The sequence below is a fragment of the Natator depressus genome, chromosome 3, assembly GCF_965152275.1.
Source record: "Natator depressus isolate rNatDep1 chromosome 3, rNatDep2.hap1, whole genome shotgun sequence".
Taxonomy (NCBI): Eukaryota; Metazoa; Chordata; order Testudines; family Cheloniidae; genus Natator; species Natator depressus.
The window spans coordinates 84,635,820-84,660,082 of NC_134236.1; the positions used below are offsets into that span (position 1 = coordinate 84,635,820).

Sequence of the window (24,263 nt, forward strand, 5' to 3'; positions counted from 1 at the left end):
TTAGTTTCTGGGGCCACTGTCTGGTCATGGCATGCTGTCTGACTTGTTGCAGTTTTTGTCAGGGGGGGCGGAGGTTCTGGTCTGGAGCCACTCCTGCCTGGCTAGCCCCTGGAGTTCTGCTTCTGAGGGTCTCCTCCCATCCTGGGGCCCTGGGTGAAGGTCACTTGGGGGTTGCTTGCTTTGTTGGAGGCACACTTTCTGACACTATTCAGAAGAAAAACTAATGTTCCTCCAATACCAGGAGATACCTGGATTGTGCTATTCCAACCAAGGAATGCTGAGAATTTTCAGGAAGAATGGGGAGCGGATCACGCTGAAGCAGATTGTTTCTTGATGCCCTTCCACTATGGCCTTTAAGGGGATGGTCTCCTGAGTCACTGGTCCCAACAATAGTGGTGACCCATCAATCATCTCCACCAGGTCTGGTGCAGGTTTCAGCAGGAGGGAGATCTGCAGGGTTTTGGCTCCTTTAGCAACTATAAAATTGGCAGCAGCCCCACAGTCCATCACTGCTAGTTGTGGGGGGATATGCTGCACCTGCCCCAACTCCTGCAACTGTAGAAGCAACTGGAAATGCAGAGAGGTACCATGGTTCCCAGGTTGGGTTATGCTTGAAGACGGTGGGATGGTTCCAGAGCATGGAGTTCTAGTGATGCCCAGGCCAGACATGCCTACTGACTTGACTCATATTGCAGGGAGTGTGCAGACCCAAAATAGCTTAGCTGGATGTGTTTGTGGGCTCAGAGCACTTCTTGTCAAGTATTGCAGAATGGATAAACAAGTTCTCCCACAATACAACATAAACCAAGCTCTAGAGTCACTACACCTAGCAAGGGTGCTAAGAACCCTAGGCTATACCCCCCAGAAGCTACAGCATCATACTCTTCAGTGTACCACAATATAGATATGCTGGCCTAGATAAAGGGCAGATATGAGGTGTGTGTACCAATGCAAAGTACATGCTTGAAGATGAGCTTGGAAAGCACAGGTTTGCATGCGCAGGTACACGAATATTGGTCTACTATGCAGTATGGACATAGCCTTAGTGGAATGAGTGGGTGGCACGTATCACTGTTTGAGATCAGACATATCGATAGTCTTCACATCAAACTGCTGTGACTAAAGACAATCCGAACAATATGTACTACATTTAAACAGAAGTGAAGAGCATATGTATGGTATCTTACATCTAACATCCTTACTACTATTCAAATAACATTCTAAAATCTGGAAGTCTAACCCTACAAGTTACTTAAAATATTTATATATACCCACCTTTCCTTTATATTTATTTGCAATCCAGTTACAAAGAGTTGTTTTTCCAGATAATGGAGGTCCAAATACTAATACTTTACAAGGAGGAAGTGGCATAGGTGGTAGCAGATAGGGACGTGGATTCAACATAAATGCTCTCAATGCTTCTTGAGATGAAAATAAATACATTTTACCTAGAAAACTTTAAAAAAAATTGAAAAATATACATTGTTAATCTTAAAACATAGATCTAAACACCCAAATCATACCAAATTCTGCTTACCTGACAGCTAAATCTGGAAGCCCCATTACAATGTTACCCTCTTTTAAAGCTACAGGACATGCTCGACCCCACCTGCTTCTACACCATCGGTATCTAGGTGCTATTATTTTGAGGGATGAAAGAGTCCGGAAAAGTTCATCCTGTTAATTAGAACAACAATAAAAGTATATGTACCTTTTCCCCTATATTTTGTATATGCCCCATTTTTTGTGGTTTATCATTTTGAAATATTTTCTAAGAAAGTGAGTATGCCCTTTTAAAGAATTGTTGCATTGTGCTTAGTAGCTATTTTAAAACCAAAATATGAATGTGAATTGTGAATGTGAATGTGAGTTAAGTTTTTTTCAGACTAGCAGTACTCCACTGTAAGGAATAACTATCTGAGATATTTCATTTTTGAAAATAACCCTGTTTTTTTAAAAAATGATTTGTAGTAAAAATTAATATATACATTTTTAAAAGAGCATCAAGCACTAATAACTTATATTATATCTTCAGAGCTGGTATTACTAAAAGACTCAATAATAAACTAAAGGAAAAGTTTAAAATGCTAATTTAAAGAGAGAAAGTGAGTCATAGGAGACTGGGAGAAAGTCTTAAATACATTGGGCAGTACAAGTAATCCCTAGCGAAGGAGATTTGTATTGGAGGGGCAAAGAGGAGACCAAAAGCTGAGGAGATGCAAACACCTCAGTTCTAGGTTTATGGAATGGAAATGCCAATTATAATATATTAATCATTTGACAGAATTATTTGCAAGACCTATCAAACAGAGGATGGGAAACATATCCATTACCAAAATTACTTTTTGTCTTTCTCAATACACAGGAACCTTACTCATTGACCAGTCACAGGATCTATTAAAGATGTATTCTGTGAAAATGTATTTTTTTTCCTGTAAAAATAACTGTAGTTAGGAAGGTCTCACTAGCAACTTTTCAAATCTTTGATGATTTGGTGACACAACAGGAAAGATCACTGTGCATGCTTATTAGTATAAAGGATGCCAAAGGATGTCCGACTGATGAGCCCTAAGATTTGTCTGTCTGTAAGGAATCTATGTTCTCAGTTGTACATAGAAGGGACACACAGGACTTATCTTTTTCAGGAGACCTCCCTACAGAAATGACACACAATGGTGAAGATAGAAGAGGTCAACACTAATCTACCTTATTTCTACTTTAATGTGGAAAGTAAAATGTGTCTGTTTTTAGGAACTGAACACAGGGAGTTTTTATTTTTGTTTTTTATCAGGTATGTCACAAAGCCTCCAGGGGAAAATGGAAATGGTATGAAACCAGCCTGCTGATGGGATTTTTATTCTTTGACCAACATTTTCTTTCAACAAATCTGTTTTTATGAAGGATTTTCTCTAGGTATTTTCAAAATAGGTCCAGTCCAAAGCCTTCTTAATCAGATCCAATACTTTTTACGATTAAAGGCATATGCTTCCCATACTTGTTTTATCTAAGAATATTTACTAAAGTTCTGATCTGTACATGGGTAGGTGTGAAACTCATTTTTTTAAATCCACTTATTTGCCACATTAGCACCCTGTAGATGCCTCCAGTGCTTGAATTTATAATCTTTGATGATAAAGCAGGGTGTTTAAAACAAAGTTATCATAGCAAAAGTACATAATATAAAAGATAATGCACAAATACTGTAATTACTGTAGGCAATCAAATTTCTAGAAATGCAAATATCACACTTACAGTTTCCATCCCCTCTGAGAGCTCTTCTTCTGGGTTTTGAAGTCTGGTTATAAGAGCTCCATTTCGAAGGCCCATGGATTGAAGCCGGGCTATCACTGACTAAAGAAAAAAATTATCTTGAATAAATTAACATTTAATATTGTTTTTGTGATCGGAAAAGATCCTTGATGTGTTTGAAAATTATAACGTGGTATTTATATATTGCCACTATACACAGCATTCAGGGCTGTCCTTAGGATTTATGGGGCCATACGCAGTATTATTAAACTGGTGCCCCTATGCCCGAGGCAGCAAAGAATACCAAGTTGCCCGGCCTGCCTCATGGCGGTGGAGAGTCACAGTTCCCTGCAGAGAGCCCAGTACCTGCTCCCTCACGGAGAATGTGTGGCGCTGACGCATTCGGCTCCGTGAATACATCCCCTGTCTAAGGAGATTGCAGTGTGCACTGAGTGTGCGGGAGCCAACCTGCTCTTACCTGCTGTCATGGGCGGTGGGTGAAGCTGCCGCTTGGGGAAGCTAGCTCCCCAGCCCACCTGTGACCCCGCCCATACTCCACCCCTTCTCTGCCCCAGGCCCCTTCCCCACTCTGCCCCAGGCCCCACCCTCTCCCGCACTGTCTCCCTCCCCCTCCCTGATCACTCCCTTCCAGCCAAATCCCTGAACCCAAATGAAGCAAATGACATTTGAAAAAACCACTCTTCTGCAATTTCTTTCTCAAGAAAATGCAGCATGTTTTCCACTGCACGCCAGAACGTGAAGACAGGACATGCAGAAGGTACCTAATTAAAAGCACTAAACTTGGGAATAAAAAATGTCAGTCACAGGTTTTCTGATATACCCTGAAGTTTGTCAGAGATTTATTTGCAAAAACTTTGTAGTAAGGGCAAGTCAGCTGTCCTGCTGAATACAACATTAAATATAATGGAACACATGATGCAGCTCTTGTCTGTTTTACATTTTCTTAATCAGTATTTCTAAGCTGATTTTATATTTTAAATGTACTCTGAAACCTTCATAAAGTAATCATTGTAGATTACTACATATTTAACTCACTGAAACAAAGTATTATTTTAAATTAATCAGTCAGAGGTTTACTGTGTTCATAACAATGTTCATTGGTTTTAGAAAAAGGGAACACTAATTGACTTTGTGTGATCTCCATAACAATAGACATGTTTATGAAATTTCACCAACTTTAAAAAATATGTTTCCAAAGATTTTAGGCATAACAAAGGATTTTATATCTTACTAAGGTAATGATTTTGCTAGAGGGTCCTCTTAAAACTAGTTCATCAAATAGTCAGGAGTAAAGAAAGGGAAACTTGTTTGTCCAGCTATCTGGCAGGAAAGGGGTGTTGTCCCTTTAAGGGCTCTCTTCAAGGATTTCTTAGAGATGTGATTTTATCATCTTCAGCAACACACTAATGAAATATTTTTAAAGCAAATTTTAAACTAAGGTCCTGTAGACTAACATGTTCTGAGTAAATATTACAGTAATGCACAACTGTTTTTGTCAGTAAATTCAGAAACTCTTGAATGACTCTTTAACAGTTTCAGTGTTGTACTAATAGGTCTGGCAGGCTGGAAGGCTTTTTCACTTTTAAGTTACTAGATCCCCTCTGGAGGATGAGTCACCAGGCTGTAGGAAGGGTCAGAACAGGGATAGGAAGAGGTGGGAGGGTGGACACTATCATCCAGGGGTGCCCCAAATTTTCGGGTGCCCTACACAGCCATATATGCTGCATATGCCTAAGGACAGCCCTGATAGCATTGCCCAGTAGTACAGCCAAGGGCCCTGTTACATATTCAGCAGAGTTCCCATTGGATGTTCAGTGGGGATAGACCATGCAGAAACCTCTTACTTCAGTCCTAACCTTTCTGCCCCTCTTCATGAAGTGAGTCCCAGAATTGTAAATGGTCTAGAGCTGGGGATGGAAAGATAATACTGGAAAGGCTTTCTACTCATCAGCGCGTGGGTGAGACCTGTATGCAAAGAGTTTTCATGGTGTGTGATGAAAGGGGTGAGGAGAGAATTGAAATGATTTCCTTTGGTAATCAGAATCTGTTTATAGACCTGGGACTTAGTACAAGTTTTTGTTATTCATTAAGCAAAAATACATTAAAAAAGAAGCCTGTCAATGGGAATTAAGTGATATTACAATGTAGTTAAGATACAAGCTCCTGTCTTAGGTACAGGAAGTATGCATGCAAATATTCTTGAGATCAAGAAAGCAAATTTTGCCATGAGCATATAATGAGCTTTACCATTATTCAGGGGTGGGTTGAAACAGACTGTGGGTATTATTATACAACTAGACTATCTTTAATATATTTATTCATATTGAATCTATTTTACTGTTTTGATATAAATTTGGGCTCCAATTCTGCAAACACATACACGCTTAATTTTATTACCATGAGTAATAAAATTAAGCACATCAAGACAAGTAGTAAAGTTAAGCACATGTATAAGTGCTTATTGGAGCGTGGTCCTAATTTGTATTCAGGGGAGTGAGAATATGGTGAAATGGCCGTGATGGAGTACTGTCCATGAGGTTGAAGACACTCCCATTTTTTTCATTTTACACCTCCCCCTTGCTGCCCCATGTTGCAGCAACCACCTATCTGGCCGAAGCACAGGACAGGACTCCCATCATTGCTCATCAACACCGCCTTTTAGTTAGGAGGAAAGTTGGCTATAAAGTGACATGAGAATTTAACTTCAACTACAGGGGCTAAGCCCACAAACTCTGTAGACCTTCTGGGAAATGAAAAACACGATCCAGAAATGTAATCCATGTCTCACATTGCAATGCCACAATACCATTAAAAATGGCTGAATTATTTTTTAGGTTAAGCTATGCTAAATTAATACTGTAAAATATATTTTATTGAATAATAATTGAAAAACATTAGTAGAGTATAATCCCATTTATCAAAAATCTCTACATTAACTGAATCCCTTTCTTGTCCCCTATGTATCTCATGCTGGGGGACAAGGAAGGGGTTTGGATAATGCAGAGATTCGGATAATAGAGCAGTGACCCCCGGACTCGACTGCAAGGAGGAGGAAATCCATGGCACGCCCACATCTTGAAAACTGCGTGCAGATTTGGTCGCCCCATCTCAAAAAAGATATATTGGAATTGGAAAAGGTTCAGAAAAGCGCAACAAAAATGATTAGGGGTATGGAACGGCTGCCATATGACGAGAGAATAATAAAACTGGACTTTTCAGCTTGGAAAAGAGATGGTTAAGGGGAGGATATGATAGAGGTCTATAAAATCAAGACTGGTGTGGAGAAAGTAAATAAGGAAGTGTCATTTACTCCTCCTCATAAACACAAGAACTAGGGGTCACCAAATGAAATTAATAGGCAGCAGGGTTAAAACTAACAAAAGGAAGTATTTTTTCACACAACACCCAGTCTTGAACTTCTTGCCAGAGGATGTTGTGAAGACCAAGACTATAACAGGGTTCAAAAAAGAACTAGATAAGTTCATGGAGGATAGGCCCATCAATGGCTATTAGCCAGAATGGGTAGGAATGATGTCCCTAGTCTCTGTTTGCCAGAAGCTGGGAATGGGTGATAGGGGATGGATCACTTGATGATTACCTGTCTGTTCATTCCCTGTGGGACACCTGGCATTGGCCACTGTTGGAAGACAGGATATTGGGCTAGATCAGGGGTGAGCAAACTTTTTGGCCTGAGGGCCACATCGGGGTTGTGAAATGATATGGAGGGCCGGTTAGGGAAGGCTGTGTCTCCGCAAACAGCCTGGCCCCCACCCCCTATCCACCCCCTCCCACTTCCCGCCCCCTGATTGCCCCCCTCAGAACCTCCGACCCATCCAACCCCCCTGCTCCTTGTCCCCTGACCGCCCCCTCCCGGGACCCCCTGCCCCTAACCGCCCCCCCGGGACCCCACCTCCTATCCACCCTCCCCCCCCCGCTCCCTGTCCCCTGACTGCCCTGACCCCTATCCACACCCCTTCCCCCTGACTAGGATTGCCAGGAAGAGGAGGACAAGCTCCCAGCTGTGGGGCAGGCCCACCTGCTACTGAATGATTCCTGCCTTCTCCATTATCCAAACTCTCAATTATCCAAATAAAATCTATATCCCCCCCAGGCTATCTGGATAATCAAGAGTATAATGTAAATGCCTTTATATCTTCATCCATGCTTATAATGGTGTTTGTCAATTTAACAAATTATAGTAAATGATGCCGATGATAACCTGATGCAACATGATATGGCTTGTTGCGAAGATATGGAATGTTTAGTAAGTATAATCAGATTTCTTTTGGTAGTAACAAGTGGAACAGGCATCCAAAAGAAGATATTTTCTAGCAATAGCATCATGAATTATAGAGCAATAATGTTGCCAATATCATCTTAATAGAGATGATAGGTATATAATTTTCTAGTGTAAATTGTCTTAGTGTATGTGCAGCATACTTACTGAAAAGAGCTCATTAGGGTGCTTATTTCCATCCAGTTCAATAAGATACTGAGAATCTTGCTCGGCCATCATATCCTGTATGTTTAAGAAAAAAGACGCACATACACCCCTTAATTGAGTATAACCAACCAATTAATGACATTGGGTCTGATCCTGTTCCCATTGAAGTCAATGGCAAAACTCACATGAATTCCCATGGCAGTAGGATTCAGTCCATAGATTAAAAACAAACAGCATTTAGACTGCATGACTAAAAGTCATGGGTATCAATCCAAAGGCACCTGGAAAGGAACTTCTATTTTAATAGTGAAAATTAAATGTCATGAGAATTTCAAAATTATAGTTACAGTGAGGCCATAGATCAAATAAAAAAATCATAGATCAAGCCCAACATATTTTTAAATATCTAAAGAAATTAAGCTTAAAGACAATATGACCTTCAACTCCTAATAGTCTCTGATATGACTTTCCGCCCATAATAGTCTAGGCTGGCAAGGGTGAGAGTCCTAACTGTCCTTAAGTTTATCAGATGAGTCATAGACCTCATTGTCTGGAGACCGGAGTGCTAAACCTGGTCCTGACACTGAATTTCTGTGGGAACTTGAACGATTTACCTTTCTTAGCCTCAGTTTCCTAATCTGGAAAATGGGGATAATTATGTTTATCTACTTCATAGGGATGTTGTGAGGCATAGATAAACAACACTTGTCAAGTGCTAACTGCAAAATATTGTTGCCCCTTGACCAGACTAGTTGGTCAATATTTGAGGCGTTGCCAGGTTGTTTCCTTCAGGAAGATAAACTGATTATAGAGTCAGGTGTTTCTTTGATGCAATCGTATTTATTTACAAAGAAGGTATACAAAGTCCTGTTTCCCTGAACACAGTAGAAACAAACAAGAGGAGTCAGTTTCCTTGCTCACAATTTCCATGCCTAACTTTCCAGCCACTACTCTCCCCAAAAGAAGCTCTTTCACTTGGATTCCTCTCAGGGCCAAACTGACACTGCTTTTCTGGCTCGCTCCTGACTTTCTGCATGTGACCGCCACAGAAACACACAGCTCCAACCAAAGAATGGCCCAGTCAATATGTTTCCAATGACTTCCAGGGCAACAACAATGAAACAGGAAGAGGAAGATCTGTTGGGAACTGTGAGGAGGAAGGTAGCAGAGAGAAGAGAAGCGAAGCCTATTGGAGACTGAGTGCTGCAGGGGCCTCTTCAATAGTGAGGGTAGCTGTACTTCATATACTTCCCTATCTGGAATTATAGAAATAACATTAGTGTATCTAATGGAATATTAAACTGTATTATACTGTTATGCCACTAGGTGGACCAGGTGTAAAATACCTTTTTTAAAGTTAATCTTAGCCATACCTGGCAGTGTATTAAATGATCTTATGCTGAGCACATCTGATGTGCATAAGCAAGCTATGTAGCCAGTCCATATCAGGTACAGAAGTACATGACATGGTGTCAGAAGTAAACTAAGAACAGAAACAGAAGGAAAACAGCAATAAAGGTTGCACACAGAAGGAACAAAGCAACAAAGATTGCAGGCTCTCATCAACATGCCACTCTTCAGTGCCCCAGAGCACTTTAGCTTTGACAAACCTTCAGAATGGACTGACTGGAAACAATATTTTGCCAGATTTCTCACAGCTCCCAAGCTCCACAAGGAAACTAATGACATACAGATATCTTCTTTAATTCATGCTATGGGGAAGCAAGCAGAGCATATATTTAAATCCTTTGACTTTACTGAAGACAGTCACAAAGATGACTGTGAAAGCGTTCTGGCTGTGTTTGATGTATGATTTCTACCACAGAGAAATGTGGCTTATGAAAGAGTGTGTTTCCATCAGAGAATTCGAGAGCCAGTGGGAAATGTTGAATGTTTTATAAGAGATCTGCATACATTTGTTGAAAACTGTGGAAATGCAAAAAATGAAAATATCAGAGACAAGCTGGTTACTGCGTTAACAGATAAAAATATTTCACAGTAGCTATAACTGAAGAGAGATTTAACACTAGGCACAGCTATACAGACAGCAAAGAAGTCTGAGCTGGTGAGACAGCAAAACCTAAAGGAACTTGAAAAACCTGAAACTAGCTTAGAAACTGTAAAGAGACAATTGAGTGTTAAACGTCACTAGCATAAAACCTCTGAGGCAAGGAACTCTCAGGCGAAGAGGAACAAATTCCAGCCTGCAGGCACAAGGCGTGGAAAAAGTCATATGATGATACATGTCCAACCAAAGACACACAATGTCAGAAATGCATGAAATATGGACGTTTTGCAGCCGTTTGCCACATGAAAGCAGGTGGGGAATTGACTTGTATGACAGACAATCAAGAGCCATTGTTTCTGGGATCTATCACTTGCGATGACATACACCCTGCCTGGAGAGTGAAACTGAATATTCATGGCAAGGCTATTGACTTTAAAATTGACTCAGGAACTGACATCACAGTCATCACAGAAGGGACTTACAATCACCTTCAACCCCTTCCAGAGCTGAAGTTGCCTGACACAGCTCTGATGAATCTTGGAGTTATTCTGAACTTCCTGGGCCAGTTCACCACAGAAACTTATAAAGACAGAAGTTTTGCATTTAGAGGTATGTGATCAAAGGATCAAAGACCAATGACCTTCCCAGCTGCAGCATGGCAGCCATGATGGACCTAGTGAAAAAGGTGGAGGAGCTTGAGAGAAGATTTGATAATATTAGACTTTTGAAAGGAGATCCAGTACAAATCAACTTAAGAGACAATGCTGAACAATACAGTGTACAAACACCCCTAACTGCAAAACCTTGGAAGAGACTAGCTTCAGATTTATGTGAATTCAAAAGACATGCCTGATCATAGTGGGCTATTTTTTCAGGCTGTAGTGGGGCAGTTGCCCCACACCATGAAGAGTAGGAGTTAAAGCAGGCCAGAGGGAGCCTGCGCAGAACCCTCCAATTAAAGGAGGGCTCACTAAGTGAGCCAACTGGGAGGTGGCTTTTTGCAGCGGCCAATCAGGGCTAGCAGGGGGCATATATAAAGGGCGGCTCAACAGAGCAGAGGGCAGTCTCTCCCTGGCCTGCCAGGGAGCAGAGCAGAAGGAGCATCTGGCTGACTGCTACCAGACTGAGGCCCTGGAGGAAGGGCAGATAAGGTGCTAGGGCTGTGGGGGAAGTGGCCCAGGGAAAAGAGGCAGCAGAGGAGTTGGAGGAGGGGCAGTGAGTGGCTGCCAGCTATAGGGTCCCTGGGTCAGGATGCCGAGTAGTGGGTGGACCTGGGTCCCTCCCTCTTTCTTTGCCCCCTACTTGCCCTGAGGGAAGTGGCCAACACAGACTGCAGTTTGCCCCTGGAGCAAGGGACTAGACTGGGGACTGCAGCAGGCCACTGAGGTGAGTGGCTGGACTATACACTGCCTGTTCCCCCAAAAGAGGGGAGAGAGAGTGGAGTGGGGCACAGCCCAGAAGAGAATGCCGCGGTTTGAGGAGAGACGCGAGTCACAGAGTGCTGGAGACAGCAAAGTAGGAGTAATGGTGAGTGAGACACCACCAGAGGAGGGCACCCTGAGGAAGGACTCAAGCTAATTCCCAGAATGGCCAGTAGGAGGTGCCACAGTGGTGAGGCCCGCTCCATTACATGGGTATATAGAAATGTACTGGAAAGACATGACACGTTGCTATGTTTTCAAAAAACTGAAGTACACCTTTGCTCACTTCAGTATTCCAGGACAGTTAGTGATGGACAACAGACCACAATTCACTGTAGCAGAATTTGTCATTCTGAACTAAATATGATTTTGAGCCTATTACTAGCAGCCCACATTACCCACAAGTGAATGGAAAGATTGAGAGAGCTGTACAGAAAATCCTATAGTAGGAAGATCCATTCCTTACTCTTCTGAGTTACAGATCAACACCAACAAGTGATTCAGAGACACTTAACAGATGGATATGTACTGAACTTCAAAGATAGCACAATAGCGTAAATATTGTAAATGGTAGGAAAGTATAAATTAAAGGGAGAGATGTAATGGAATGCTAAACTGTATTATACTCACAGTGCCTCCAACAGGCAGAATAGTAAAAGATCTTATGTAAAGCTAATCTTATCTGGATTTTATGATGAACACAGCGGGTGTGTATAAGCAAGATCTGTACCAGTCGACATCTGGTATGGAAGTACATGACAGTGTAGTTCTCAGTTTTTAAGCCCCATCCAAACTAAAAGATGGTACAGGACTTTGATTTGACACTAGAAACAACTGTGAACTGTCTTGTATCCTGAGCTTTTTAATCTGAACCTCAAAATTCTGAGGAGGGGGGTCAGATTGTGGGTTAGGTTCATCTTTGCAAAATAAACTCAAAGATACCCAGACTGCATAAAAATTATAGAAAAACAAATGTTAAAAAATGATCTGGTGTATACAACAATATTACTTTGTGCTGTTCTTACCTCTAGAGGATGTAGCATGGTATCCTTATAGAGATTAACCCTGGCTTCTGAATTTTCCAAAAAATCTTCAGGCCTCTGCACCAAATGAGGCAAAATATCTGACAACATGATTGTATCTGCTGCTGCCTAAAGAAAAGAAATACTTTATTTCAGGCCCTGTAATAATAAATGTACTTAACCAAAGCCTGTCTAGATTGAAAAGACAATAGTTAGGACCCTACTACTCTTCGTGTGTGTGGCATAGTAGTTTAAGGAGCCCTCTGAGGATTCCCCTGGTTGATAGTGATCCACCAGTTAACTTGATAAGCGGGTTTCCTGGGGATGGGAGGAGCTCTAGACACCTCTGGCCAACATTATAAGGCAGTGCAATTTAAAGGCATCCCAGGGGAAAAGGGAATGAACTGGTCCCCAGGATGAGGTGCGGGAAGAGGACATAAATCTGTTTGCTTCTCCTCCCCCAAGGTGTATGGCACACTCCTTTGCTGCACCTGAGCATTCAGCCTTTAGTATTTTCTACAAATATCTAGATGATATTTTCACCTTTACAAATGTTGTACTATCTCCCTAAGGCCTTGTCCAGACTAGGAAGAAAGATATTTTAATCAACATGTTAGCTAATATTTATTGATGGGATACATTAAAAAAAAAAGTGTGGTAGTAAGAGAAGGGAAAAGTAAATGAGAGGAGGACTGAAATTGGAAAATACTGAGGAGCTAGAGAAGAGAACACAATGAAGTGAAAGGACAAGGGGCAGGAGGAAGAACAAAGGAAAAGAGAAAACAGACCTTGTAGAAAATATAGGAAAAGATAGACCACAAAAAGAAATAGTGGAGTGAAGCAAGGAAGAGGAAGAAGGAGAAAGTTCAGTGAAAGGGATGTAATAAGTTATGTTTTTAAAAAAAATTTAAACAAAGTTGAGAGTCAATATTTTAACAACTAAATACAGGGCACAATAAATAATACACAACTATTTTATTCCTTTAAACTTCACTGTCATGGCCTGGGAGCATGTCAGCACAGATATTTTTCATCTTGGTAGGTGTCACATAAATGTTTGGACCCCTGTCAAAAATAAATTCAAAATGGTCCCCAGGTATATTTTTCCTCTTCCCTTTTTTGTCACCCTTTAATCCCCTTTCCACTTGCATTGATTTAATCTTTACTCATTAAGCTATCTGTATATATTAAATTGCAAGCTTCTTGAAGTAGGGACCTTGTCACATTTTACATCTGTAATGCACCTTGTACATCTGTGGCACGAAATAAATAATACTATAAATAGTGAAGAACAAAGTAAAGTACAATCTGCCAAGCCCCCAAGCCAGCAAAGCACTTAAAATGCATGTCCAGTTATATAACTATTATTTAATATTTGCATTTCATTAGAGTCTAGAAACTTATTAAAGGTGTGCAGGAACTAAAGACGTAAACAGCTGGACTCAGTTACACAGAGCTGTCATCCATGCAGAATTTTGTGTATTTTCTAGCTATTATGATAAAAATATTTTGTTAATTTTTCATTAATAACCAAAAGGCATACAAAACAAGGCTGACCTTATTAGTGAGCATTTGTTTCATTAGCTAAACACACACACACGATTTTGTAGCAACTTACATTTTTATACATATAGAGTGAAAATTAGCTCTCAAATTAAGCCTTCAGAAAGACTGCGGTGGGACAATATCTCACCCCAGTCAAGAAGGAGCTAAAGAGCTTCACTGGGCACAATTAGCATGAACTCTGAGCACCTGTGAGGCCTGTCAAACCTGGAGAGGGGTAGCTCTTTAAAAAAGAGGACCTAAGCCCCGTACATGGTGGCAGGCTGGCTGAGGCTTGAGGTTGAGACAGATATGGGGCTGGTGCTGAGCTGGCTGGAATTTGGAGGTGATGCATTCTGGGACTGAGGTAGCTGGAGGCAGGCTGCTGGCTGAAGATTGGGTTGGGGCTGAGTGCTGGTATCTGGCTGAACATGGTGAGGCTGGATTGTAGGAACAGTTGGAGTGGAGGTCTAAGGCTGGACCCCAGCTGCAACAAGGCTGAATGTTGAAACTGACAATGGAGGCTGAGGAAAAATAGCAGATGAGGAATGGTCTCAGATCCGGAAAGAGGAAAAAAGATTAGATATATCAGGCTTTGAAGATGGAATACATAGAAATGAAAAACAAAAACAAGGTAAAAGTCAACCTTTCATATTGTCAAATCAGTTATAGAAAATGTGAAAATAGACGATGATAACCCCCTGAAAATGGCGGAATGGATCATGTGAAGTGTTGGTTATGTACAAAGAGCTAAAAAAATGCATGATGGAGATCTATTGATAGAATGTCCACTTAAGGAGCAAGCTGAAAAACTTCTTAAAACTGTAACCTTAAGGAAAATGAGAGATACTTGTCAACTGCCTAAATTTCTGATGGAAGCAAGAGGGGTTATGTATGGAGTGCTGTTAGGATTGTCTGAGGATGATATAAAAAAAGAGTATAAGCAAAGAGAAATGATCATTTGTTAAACAGCTACTTTCGTAAGAGAGAGGGTGAAAACCAGCCATCTACTGCTGTACACATAACATCTGAAGGTGGGACACTTTGGATAGGATCCAAATGGGGAATCCATCTTTCTGGGTTAAACAACAGACTCCTCCCAACTCCTGTGAGGTGTTATAATTGTCAAAAGTTTGGATGTGCAGCAACTATTTGTAAGAAAACAATGAGGTACAGCATACGTGGAAGAAATCACTCATATGAGAACAGTGTAGAAGGAATAGAACATAAATGCAGTAATGGTGGGGATTCACAGTACAGCTTATAAAGGATGTGCAGAATGAGCTAGAGAAATACAAAAAAAAAGTTTTCCAAGAAGTATCATCTGTAGAGGCTACCAATGAGTCCCACTGCAGAAAACAGAAAAAGAAAAATACACAAGTAAGAGACAGGATGTACAAGAGCAACAGAACACATCTCTGGTCAGGAAGGAGAATCTGAGGGGAATGGGAGATGATGTATCTTGTGCTAAAGAGAAGTTTATTAACTGCATCTTGCAGATGGGGAAAAAACTGAAAGGATTAAAATCAGATATTTTTCTGCTGCTTTTGCTAACGATAGACAACCTCTTGACAGACTGCATTCATGAGATTTTAAATGTAGGCAAAAATGCAGCTTATATAACAGGGTCTTAATGATCCTTAGCTGGAATGTGCAGAGTTTAATAATGCATGATCAGGAATTTAAGAAAGTCATCTTTGAAATGAAGAAAAGCCTGATTATGTGTGCAAGAAACAGGGCTAATGTGGGGGAACACAATCTAAAAGGGAGGACATGTGACCGCCCCACATGTCTCCTCTCCCCAGCAACCCCCCCTGCCCTGCGCCCAGCCTGGAGTCTCCCCTGCCCACCAGAGTTAACTGTGGGGCAGAGCTCTGTCCTTCTCCCATTGCACCTCCTCCCTTCTGGCATGTTTGGCTGCTTTCCCTGGCAGCCAGGCCTGGGCAGGGAGTAGGACGGAGCTGCTTCTCACATGGCTAAAGCTGACTGCTCAGGGTCACTGCTGTGTGCAGCGCAGAGGCTGCTTGAGGGAGAGCCTGGCTAGGGCGGTGGCCTGCCCCATCCCCTCTGCTCCCTGCCCGGGCCCAGCTGCTGGGGACAGGGACCAAGTAAGTTGGAGCCCTCCCCCGGCACGTTTCTGGCTCGCTTGGCCCATTCCCAGAAGTCGGACCTGGGCAGGGAGCAGGGGCCAGGGTGCCACCCCAGCCAGGCTCTCTCTCAGGCAGCTGCCACACTGCACAGAGTAGGAACCCAAAGCAGCCAGCGTGAGAAATGGCTGGTCCCACCCCTTCCGCTCCCTGCCTGGGCCTGGCTGCCAGGGACAGGGGCCAAGTGGAGGGTTGCCAAATTTCTAAAAACACAAAACTGAACACCCTTGCCCTGCCCCCTGACCAGAGGCCCCGTCCCTTCTCCAAGGCCCCACCCCGATCAATCCATCCTCTCTCCCACCCTCACTCACTTGCTCATTTTCACTGGGCTGGGGCAGGGGGTGAGAGCTCCAGCTGGAGGTGCGGGGTCTGGAGTGGGGCCAGAAAGGAGGGGTTCAGGGTGCAGGAGGGGGCTCTGGTCTAGGGCAGGGGGTTGGGGGGTGGCAGTGGGTGAGGGCTCCGGCTGGTGGTGCAGTCTCTAGGGTGGGGCCAGGGATGAAGGGTTTGAGGTGCAGGAGGGGACTCCGGGCTGGGGCCGAGGTGTTCAGAGTGTGGGAGGGGCTCTGTGCTGAGACAGAGGGTTGGGGTATGTGTGGGGGTGAGGGCTCTGGCTGGGGGTGTGGGCTCTGGGGTGGGGCCAGGAATGAGGGGTTAAGGGTGCAGGAGGGGGCTCCAGGCTGAGGCAGGGGGTTGGTGTTTGTGTGTGTGGGGAGGGGTTTGGGGTACAGCAGGGGGCTCCGGGCTGGGGCCAAGAGGTTCAGAGTGTGGGGCGGGGGGGGGGCGCTCAGGGCTGGGGCATTGGGGCACGGGAGGGGGCACATGCTCTGGGTGGTGCTTACCTCAGGCAGCTCCCAGGAAGTGGCAACATGTACCTCCGGCTCCTAAGCGGAGGCTCAAGCAGGTGGCTCTACATGCTTCCCCAACCCACAGGCATCGCCCCTGCAGCTCCCATTGGCTGTGGTGCAGTGGGAGGAGGGAATCCTTCTCCCTCCCTCCTGGCAGGCCAAGTAGTACTCGGGGGAGGGAGGGCATTTGGATATACCCCAGAGGCTACCAGAAGAAGGGGAGAAGGTCTGTATACATATAAAAAAGGAACTTAGTTAAGTTGAAATGGATGTGCAGAAACTAAGTTTTGATGCTATTGCAATTCCCGTGCAGAACAAAAACACATATGGATTTTAAATGTTTATAAGCCACGTAAAAATGAATTATTTTAGAACTAGAAAAATTAGTTAACATCAAAAACCCATTGATAATTTGCAAAGACTTTAATGGTCATAATGAGCTACGGGGAAGTAAGAAAACTGACAAACAGTAAATGCTTAGAACATTTTATTGATATTCATAATCTGGTAATATTAAATACAGAAGTACATGCTAGATTTAATCAGTGGACAGATCCTTTTCTGTTTTGGATCTAGGAATTGCAACAAACAATATAGATAGTAAATGCAGTTGTGAAACTTACAAAGAAGACGGAATGGGAAGTGATCACTTCCCTACATATACTGAGGGCCAAAGCCGAAGAGATGTCAAAAACACAAAGTGTTCCTAGTTGAAAGTTTTGAAAAGCTGACTGCGGTCTTTTCAAGATTAAATGTGATGAATATTTATGCAGTGATTATACAAGTGTCAACATAATGAATTCTATAACATAATAAAAAATTTCAGCAACAGGCCATCTATAAAACATCATTGTCCCTGACTTAGAAATACGATTCCCGGGTGGAATGAGGATTGTAAATTAGCAATCAAGCAAAGAAACAAGGTATAGAAGCAAGCAAAACACACAATTAATAGTAAAGACTTAATGAATTATAAAAGATATAAGGCAGTGGCACGAAGGATTATCAAAAAGACAAAAAAAGGTTGGAGAAATGTCTGTGGGAAATTGAACAAAGATTCAAAGCTTTCTGAAATATACAGGCAAATTCAAAAAATGAATGGAATTCAAAGTAAAAGTAAATTTATACCTGGGCTTATTGTAAATAATGAAACTGAGGTCTTCAACTAGGAAAGGCAGACATTTTAGCAAAAGAATTCCAAAAGATCAGTAGTGATATGAATCAAAACAATGAGTTTTGTGGGAAAGAAGGAAGTTTACTGAGGATAACTGTGAACTATTAAATGGCTGGAGAGAATATACTGATGATCTGCTAAACAAAAATGTTAATATGCAGGAGCTTATTGCAGCCATTAGAATAAGGAAAAATACAGCTCTGGGTAAAGGTAATATAAGTAATGAAATGCTTCAACCATTGTCAAAAGGAAGTCTAAAAATTCTATTGCAGTCATATAATGATATATAGGAAAAAGGACTGCTGTCAACAGACTGGAAACAAGCATTGGTTATACCAATTACATATAAGACCTGAAGCTTATAGGCTTATTGCCGTCACATTAAGTGTGTGGCGAAAATCATGGAAAAATGATAAAAGTAAGACTAATAGAATACTTGGAGAGAAAAAAAAATATTATAACGGAGGTACAAAGTAGTTTCAGAAAAGGAAGATGCACTGTTGACCATATTGTGGGACTAGAAACAGAGGTACACAAAAGCCTAAGGACTAAGAACTTTATAACAGTCTTCCAGGACATTAAAAAAGCTGTGGAGGGAAGGCCTCCTATATAAACTAGCCAAAACTAAAATACAAGGGAGACTGCTGTGGAGTGATAAGGGCTTTTTTAAGTGACAGAACTATACAAGTCAAAATAAGAACAGCTTTATCAAAAACCTACAACTTAAAAATGGAACTCCACAAGGGAGTATTATTAGTCCTACTTTGTTTTCCATTATGATAAATGGTCTACTGGAAAGTGTGCAGATGGGAACAATATTTCCCTTTTTGCAGACTGTGCTATCTGGACTAAGCATAAAAGACTTAAGGCACTCCAGACAAATGAACAGCATAAAAGACAAATGAGGCACTCCAGAGAATTTCCAAGTGGGGGAATGATTGGGGATTTAAATTCTCTCTTGCAGAAACAGAATATTTTTAACCATGATGAAAATTAAGGAAGATTGGGACTGACATTTATTTATGGTGAAAAAATTCAGATAGTTGAAAAGTTTATGTTCCTAGGAGTAGTGTTTGGTAATAAATTGACTTGGAAAAGTCACACAGAATTAAAAGTGTAAAAGTAGAATGAACTTATTTAAAAGGGTAGCTTGAATACATGGGATACAGATAAGATACAGATAAAAAGGTATTGATTGTGCTGTATAGAGCATTGATAAGATCAGTTTTAGACTACAGATGCCAAGTTTTTTGGTTCAGCCTCAAAAACAAATGTTAGAAACTTGGAACTGCTGCGGGCTCAAGCTGTGCGATTGGCATGTGGCACAATGACAGCAACATCAGTGTGTGTGCTAAACATAGCCACTGGAGAAGCACCTGTAAATTTAAGGATGAAACTATTAGCTGTAACCTTTTGGACAAGGGTAAAAGGGAATCATGAAATCAGAAGTATACAACAGATTTATGAAGATTGCTGGACATTTAGTAGATAAAATTATATGGATTGCCACAGACTACCTCATACTACACCAGGGTCAAAAAATGGGTAAAGGAGATATGTAAAAAGAAAAAATTGAGAGAACTAAAAATTTGTAGTCATGGGAAATCATGTTACAGCTGGACAGGTTATTCCCCATTTGTGGATTTGGAACTGTATAAAAAAACTGAAGGAAAAATCCACACATTATGACCAATAGCATTTTTTAATTTATGAAAAATGGGGCCAGTTTTACAAAATCTATACAAATGGATCAAAAAAATGACAGCAGGGGAAGAGTGGGAACAGCTTTCTGTTTTCTAGTCTTGGAATCCAGAAATCTAAAAGGCTATCGAATATGTGACCATTCTCACGTCTGAACTAATGGGGATTATATTGGCACTAGCCTGGATAACAGATGTGTAACCAACTGTAGCTCTAATTCTATCTGTTTCCTTGTCAGGCATAATGACATTCAGAACAGGGATTTCAGAAAATAAAAATGACATAATAAGTGAAATAATATTCCTAACTATTGAAATAATGCAAGCTGGTATCTGTGTAACAATAGCAAGGATTCTGGCACATATTTGAAATGAGATGAAGGACAAAAAAGCAAAACATGGCTTACAAAAAGAGGATGAATGTTACCCTTGGGTCAGGGCTGGCCCTAGACTAAATGGCGCCCCAGGCAAGAAGAGTGTTCAGTGCCCCCCCTCCATTTGTTAAACTTTTGAATGCCTGATTTTCATAGCATTTGTAGCCCATTTCACAACTTTGATGCACGATTTGCATGCATGATTTATCCCTGTCATATAAGACAATACATTTGCACACTAGGATCTGTAAATCTGTATTTATTCATGCCATATATAAGCAAATAAAAAATGTTTACTCTAAGCTTATGGAAACTTTTTAATTTTAAGAACAGAAATGTACAGGGCATGACTGACAACATTCTAGGAGATTTAAGGAAAATGTACTTCCCAGAAAATCTGGAAGATTCCATGAGATTCTACAATATCCAGAATATTCTAGTTTAGTGAAAAAATGAATCCACATATGGCATACCTGAAACATTTCCCTTCAAACATTCTATTTTCCCTTTTGTTGCTAACAACAAAAATAAAACCTTGAGCCCAGCGTCCCTCCAAGCTCACCATCCCAGGTGGTTGCCTGGGTTGCCTGCCCCTAAATCCAGCCCTGTCTTGAGTAGACAAGAATTTAAAAGTATGGTCATGAAGGAGCTTGCAAAGGAATGGCAAGAATTATGGACTAAGGAAACAAAAGAACAAAGGTTCTATGATGTATGCTCGAAAACTGAAGATATTATACTCCACAGTCATGACAGAAAAAGCGAAGTAGCCATTTTTTACAGTGTTAAGAGGTCATTGTGCCAAATATAAGTTAAACTTACTAAAATGATAGGCTATGTAATATGTGCAAAACCAAAAAACTGTTGATCATGTTCTATGGTATTGTGGACAATAATCTTTGGAAAGAAAGTTTCTCTGAGAAAAAGTGAGTCAGCTTGGCAAAGATTTTGCCCTTAATGACTAATTAAAAAGTCATAGAAATGGAACAGTGTGTGTGTGGGGGGGAAGCCTCGCTGCATTTCCTTATGGATACTGGACGGAGTGAAAGGATATAAGAAAAAACTTGGCTAAAAATTAATGAAGAAAGTGGTGGTCATAGCTTCATATAATGAGGCTGCTGTGCCAAAAAACAAAGTACATGGTGGCACTAAAAGGTAAACAGAGCTAGAGCTCCCTAGCCTCACTGACAAGTAGGACAGCTGAAGAGCCTCTGCCACCTGGACCCACTGAAGGATTAGAGGGATCTTCTTTACTTTGTTTTCCCTTTTTGTTTAGAACCCCGGGTGCATAGCCTAGGTTCTTTGGACACAAGGAGTTAAAGGTTCAGACCCCCCCTCAGAGACTACTGTCCTCTGACCTTACAGGGGACCACTGGGTAAGCCTGGACTATTTTGTGGGATGCATTGTTATTTGGTTTGCCCTTACCATTTTCTGGACTGCTTTGTGCCTAGAATGGGGGGTTACCACCCCTTAAGACTTATGGTCGGAGGACCACACTCTGTACTCTAAACCAGCTATACAGCCACAGAAGGACATCTGTGACAAGAAAGGTGCCCACTCTCACCCCCAGGGTACTCTAGAGGTACAACCTATCAAAGATTAGCATGTATTTTATTGATTATACATATTTTGTAAGTGCTCATAATTTACTTTTGATTAGCTGTACATAATCAGTTGATATTTTATACAGACCTGAAATATTATTTTTAGCTTTTCCCCCCTTCCAATAAAACTGCTACACTATTTTTATTGTGTTTTAATTAATGCCAAGATGACTCACTCTGGAGGTGAAAGAAATTAAGATCTTGTTAAAAAAGTTACAGTATTTTTATTTGCAGTGGTATTGTAGCTGTGCTGGCCCCAGGATATTAGTGAGACAGGGTGGAACAAGCTTTCGAGATACATAGAGTCCAGACCAGAAACTCTGCGTAGTTCAAAATCTTGTCTCTGTCACCATTAGAAGTTAGTCCAACTAAAAGATATCTCACAGTACAGGAGAACCTCAGAGTTACAAACACCAGAGTTATGAACTGACCGGTCAACCACACACATCATTTGGAACCGGAAGTACGCAATCAGGCAGCAGCAGAGACCAAAAAACTCAGTACAGTACTGTGTTAAATGTAAACTACTAAAAAAATAAAGGAAAAGTTTAAAAAAAAGATTTGACAGGGTAAGGAAACTGTTTCTGTGCTTGTTTCATTTAAATTAAGATGGTTAAAAGCAGCATTTTCCTTCTGCATAGAAAAGTTTCAAAGCTGTATTAAGTCAATATTCAGTTGTAAAGGTTTGAAAGGTCAACCATAACATTTTATTCAGAGTTATGAACATTTCAGAGTTACAAATAACCTTCATTCCTGAGGTGTTCATAACTCTGAGATTCTGCTGTATTTTTATGGTAGTCCAATGTCAAAACTGGTAAACAAGCTGAAATCTTATCAGTACTACAAAATAATTTTACTGAATGAGTATTACAATTTTGTTTAAATACTATAGTACATCTCTGAAAGCAGAACAGAAATTGATTACAGAAACAGGGTTGAACAAAATGCATTCAGAGTAACAGTTGAGGTTTTTTTAGTTCATTTTTAAATGTACATGAGCTTTGTTCTTTTTCTGACATGGCTGCTAATAAAGAGTCTCTTCTGTAGATTAAGATCAGTTACCTCTTCTTCTTCTTCCTGCTCTTCCTCCTCTTCCTCTTCCTCATCTTCTCCTTTATGTTGATCCTTCTTTTTCTTCCGTTTATCAAGAATTTCAGGATCCCACTGGTTCTTCTGGTATATCTGCCCTGCATCAGGATGCTGTCTTTGCCCAGAGAGTCTTTGGCACAAATCATAGTTAGGACACTAGTTAAGAAATAATTGAAAGAGAACTTTCTGTTTATGTTATTGTCATAACAATATTATTTTTTCTTAAAAATAATAGAATCTACTTAACATTTTTTATATATTGCACTTCTAAATAGCTTTCTAGGCACATACAACTTTAAAAAAAAATACAGTCAATTAAATGTACAAGATGTCAAAAGGACACGGGAAGAGCCTTTGTAAATAGACCATTCCCAATCCCAAAAGCTACTGCTCAATCACCTTCCACATAGCCTCACTGGGCTTTCCCCCAATTTTTGAAAAGCCTGAGAAAACAGTGACCGCTAATCCAGGGAGGGGTAAAAGGGGAGGAGCAATTTCTACAGAACCAGGGCCAGATTAATTTTTTGTGAGCCCGGTGCCAAACATATTTGTGGGCTTCCCTAGGGAATGAAGGGGCCGGGGCAAGAGCACAGCAGGCAGGGTGGATTTGATTTAAATCATGATTGAAATCACTAGTCAGGAAGACTCAATTTAATCATGGTTTTCTACATAAAAGTGCATTCTTGTTGGTTGTTATAACCTTAATACATAGTTTTCACAACTCAGAGATAGATGTAGGTTTCATTTTTAGAAGGTACACACTATACATTTTTAAACAGTAATTTATTTTGAAAACTTTTCAGAGGAGTTTTAAAGCTATATCAGAAAATGAATGATTGTTTGGTTATTTCATTTACCAAAGATAATTGAAACAGATATTTATGAAGTCATTGGGAGGTGAACTATCTCCAGTTCAACAGGTTAATCAATTATATTTGGAGGATTTTCTTGCCAGGCTGTATTAGGAGGAGAACATCACCAGACAGACATTTAAATTGTTTTATTTAACTAAAACAACAACATTAGGTATTCTGGATTTTTTTCTTCAACAGCAAACATAACATTTTAACAAAAAAGCATATGTCTTTCACTTCTCACATTTATCTCCAGACTTCTTCTCCTTGTCCAGATCTATTCCGCCCCCCAACAATCTTCTATTCATTGAACTTTTTGAAATTTTTCACTTTTAAAGAGAGGTAAGGGATTGACTCTGTACACAAATTTGCAGAGGGACAACAGAGTTGAGATCTGTTATTTCTCACCTCTGTATATTATTTATTTATTTATTTAAAAACCTTTTTGCTGTTAACAAGCATGTTACCTCTGGGGAGACAAATCCACAGTTTGAGAACTGCAAAACTAAGCATCTCTGATGGTGCCTTCTAGACTGAGCACTGAGTTCCAGTGGGTAGACAGAAAGATTAACCTAAATAATCCTGTGGAACCCCATGAGATTGGGTCCCTAATCCATGAACTATTAGAACTCATTTACAAACTTTTCTTAAACATTACATGAATATATTGTCTCGTACTATAGAATTAGAATTTATAATCCCTATTCCATGATGAGATACAATAGTTTTTTTCCTCAAAAATCCGATTTAAATTAAAAAAAATCTGATTTA

At 40.8% G+C, this 24,263-nt stretch overlaps 1 protein-coding gene across 1 annotated transcript in view; it reads right to left on the reverse strand.

The window, feature by feature from the left end:
- Positions 1–24,263, reverse strand: part of AK9 (adenylate kinase 9) — a 228,501-nt gene that overhangs the window by 170,686 nt on the left and 33,552 nt on the right. Inside the window, exons 7-12 of the mRNA XM_074948221.1 lie at positions 22,612–22,794; positions 12,169–12,294; positions 7,715–7,789; positions 3,253–3,351; positions 1,538–1,677; positions 1,276–1,456 (exon numbers count right to left, since the gene is read on the reverse strand). Of these exons, the coding sequence (XP_074804322.1) occupies positions 1,276–1,456; positions 1,538–1,677; positions 3,253–3,351; positions 7,715–7,789; positions 12,169–12,294; positions 22,612–22,794 (804 nt within the window). The remainder of the gene's footprint in view (positions 1–1,275; positions 1,457–1,537; positions 1,678–3,252; positions 3,352–7,714; positions 7,790–12,168; positions 12,295–22,611; positions 22,795–24,263) is intronic.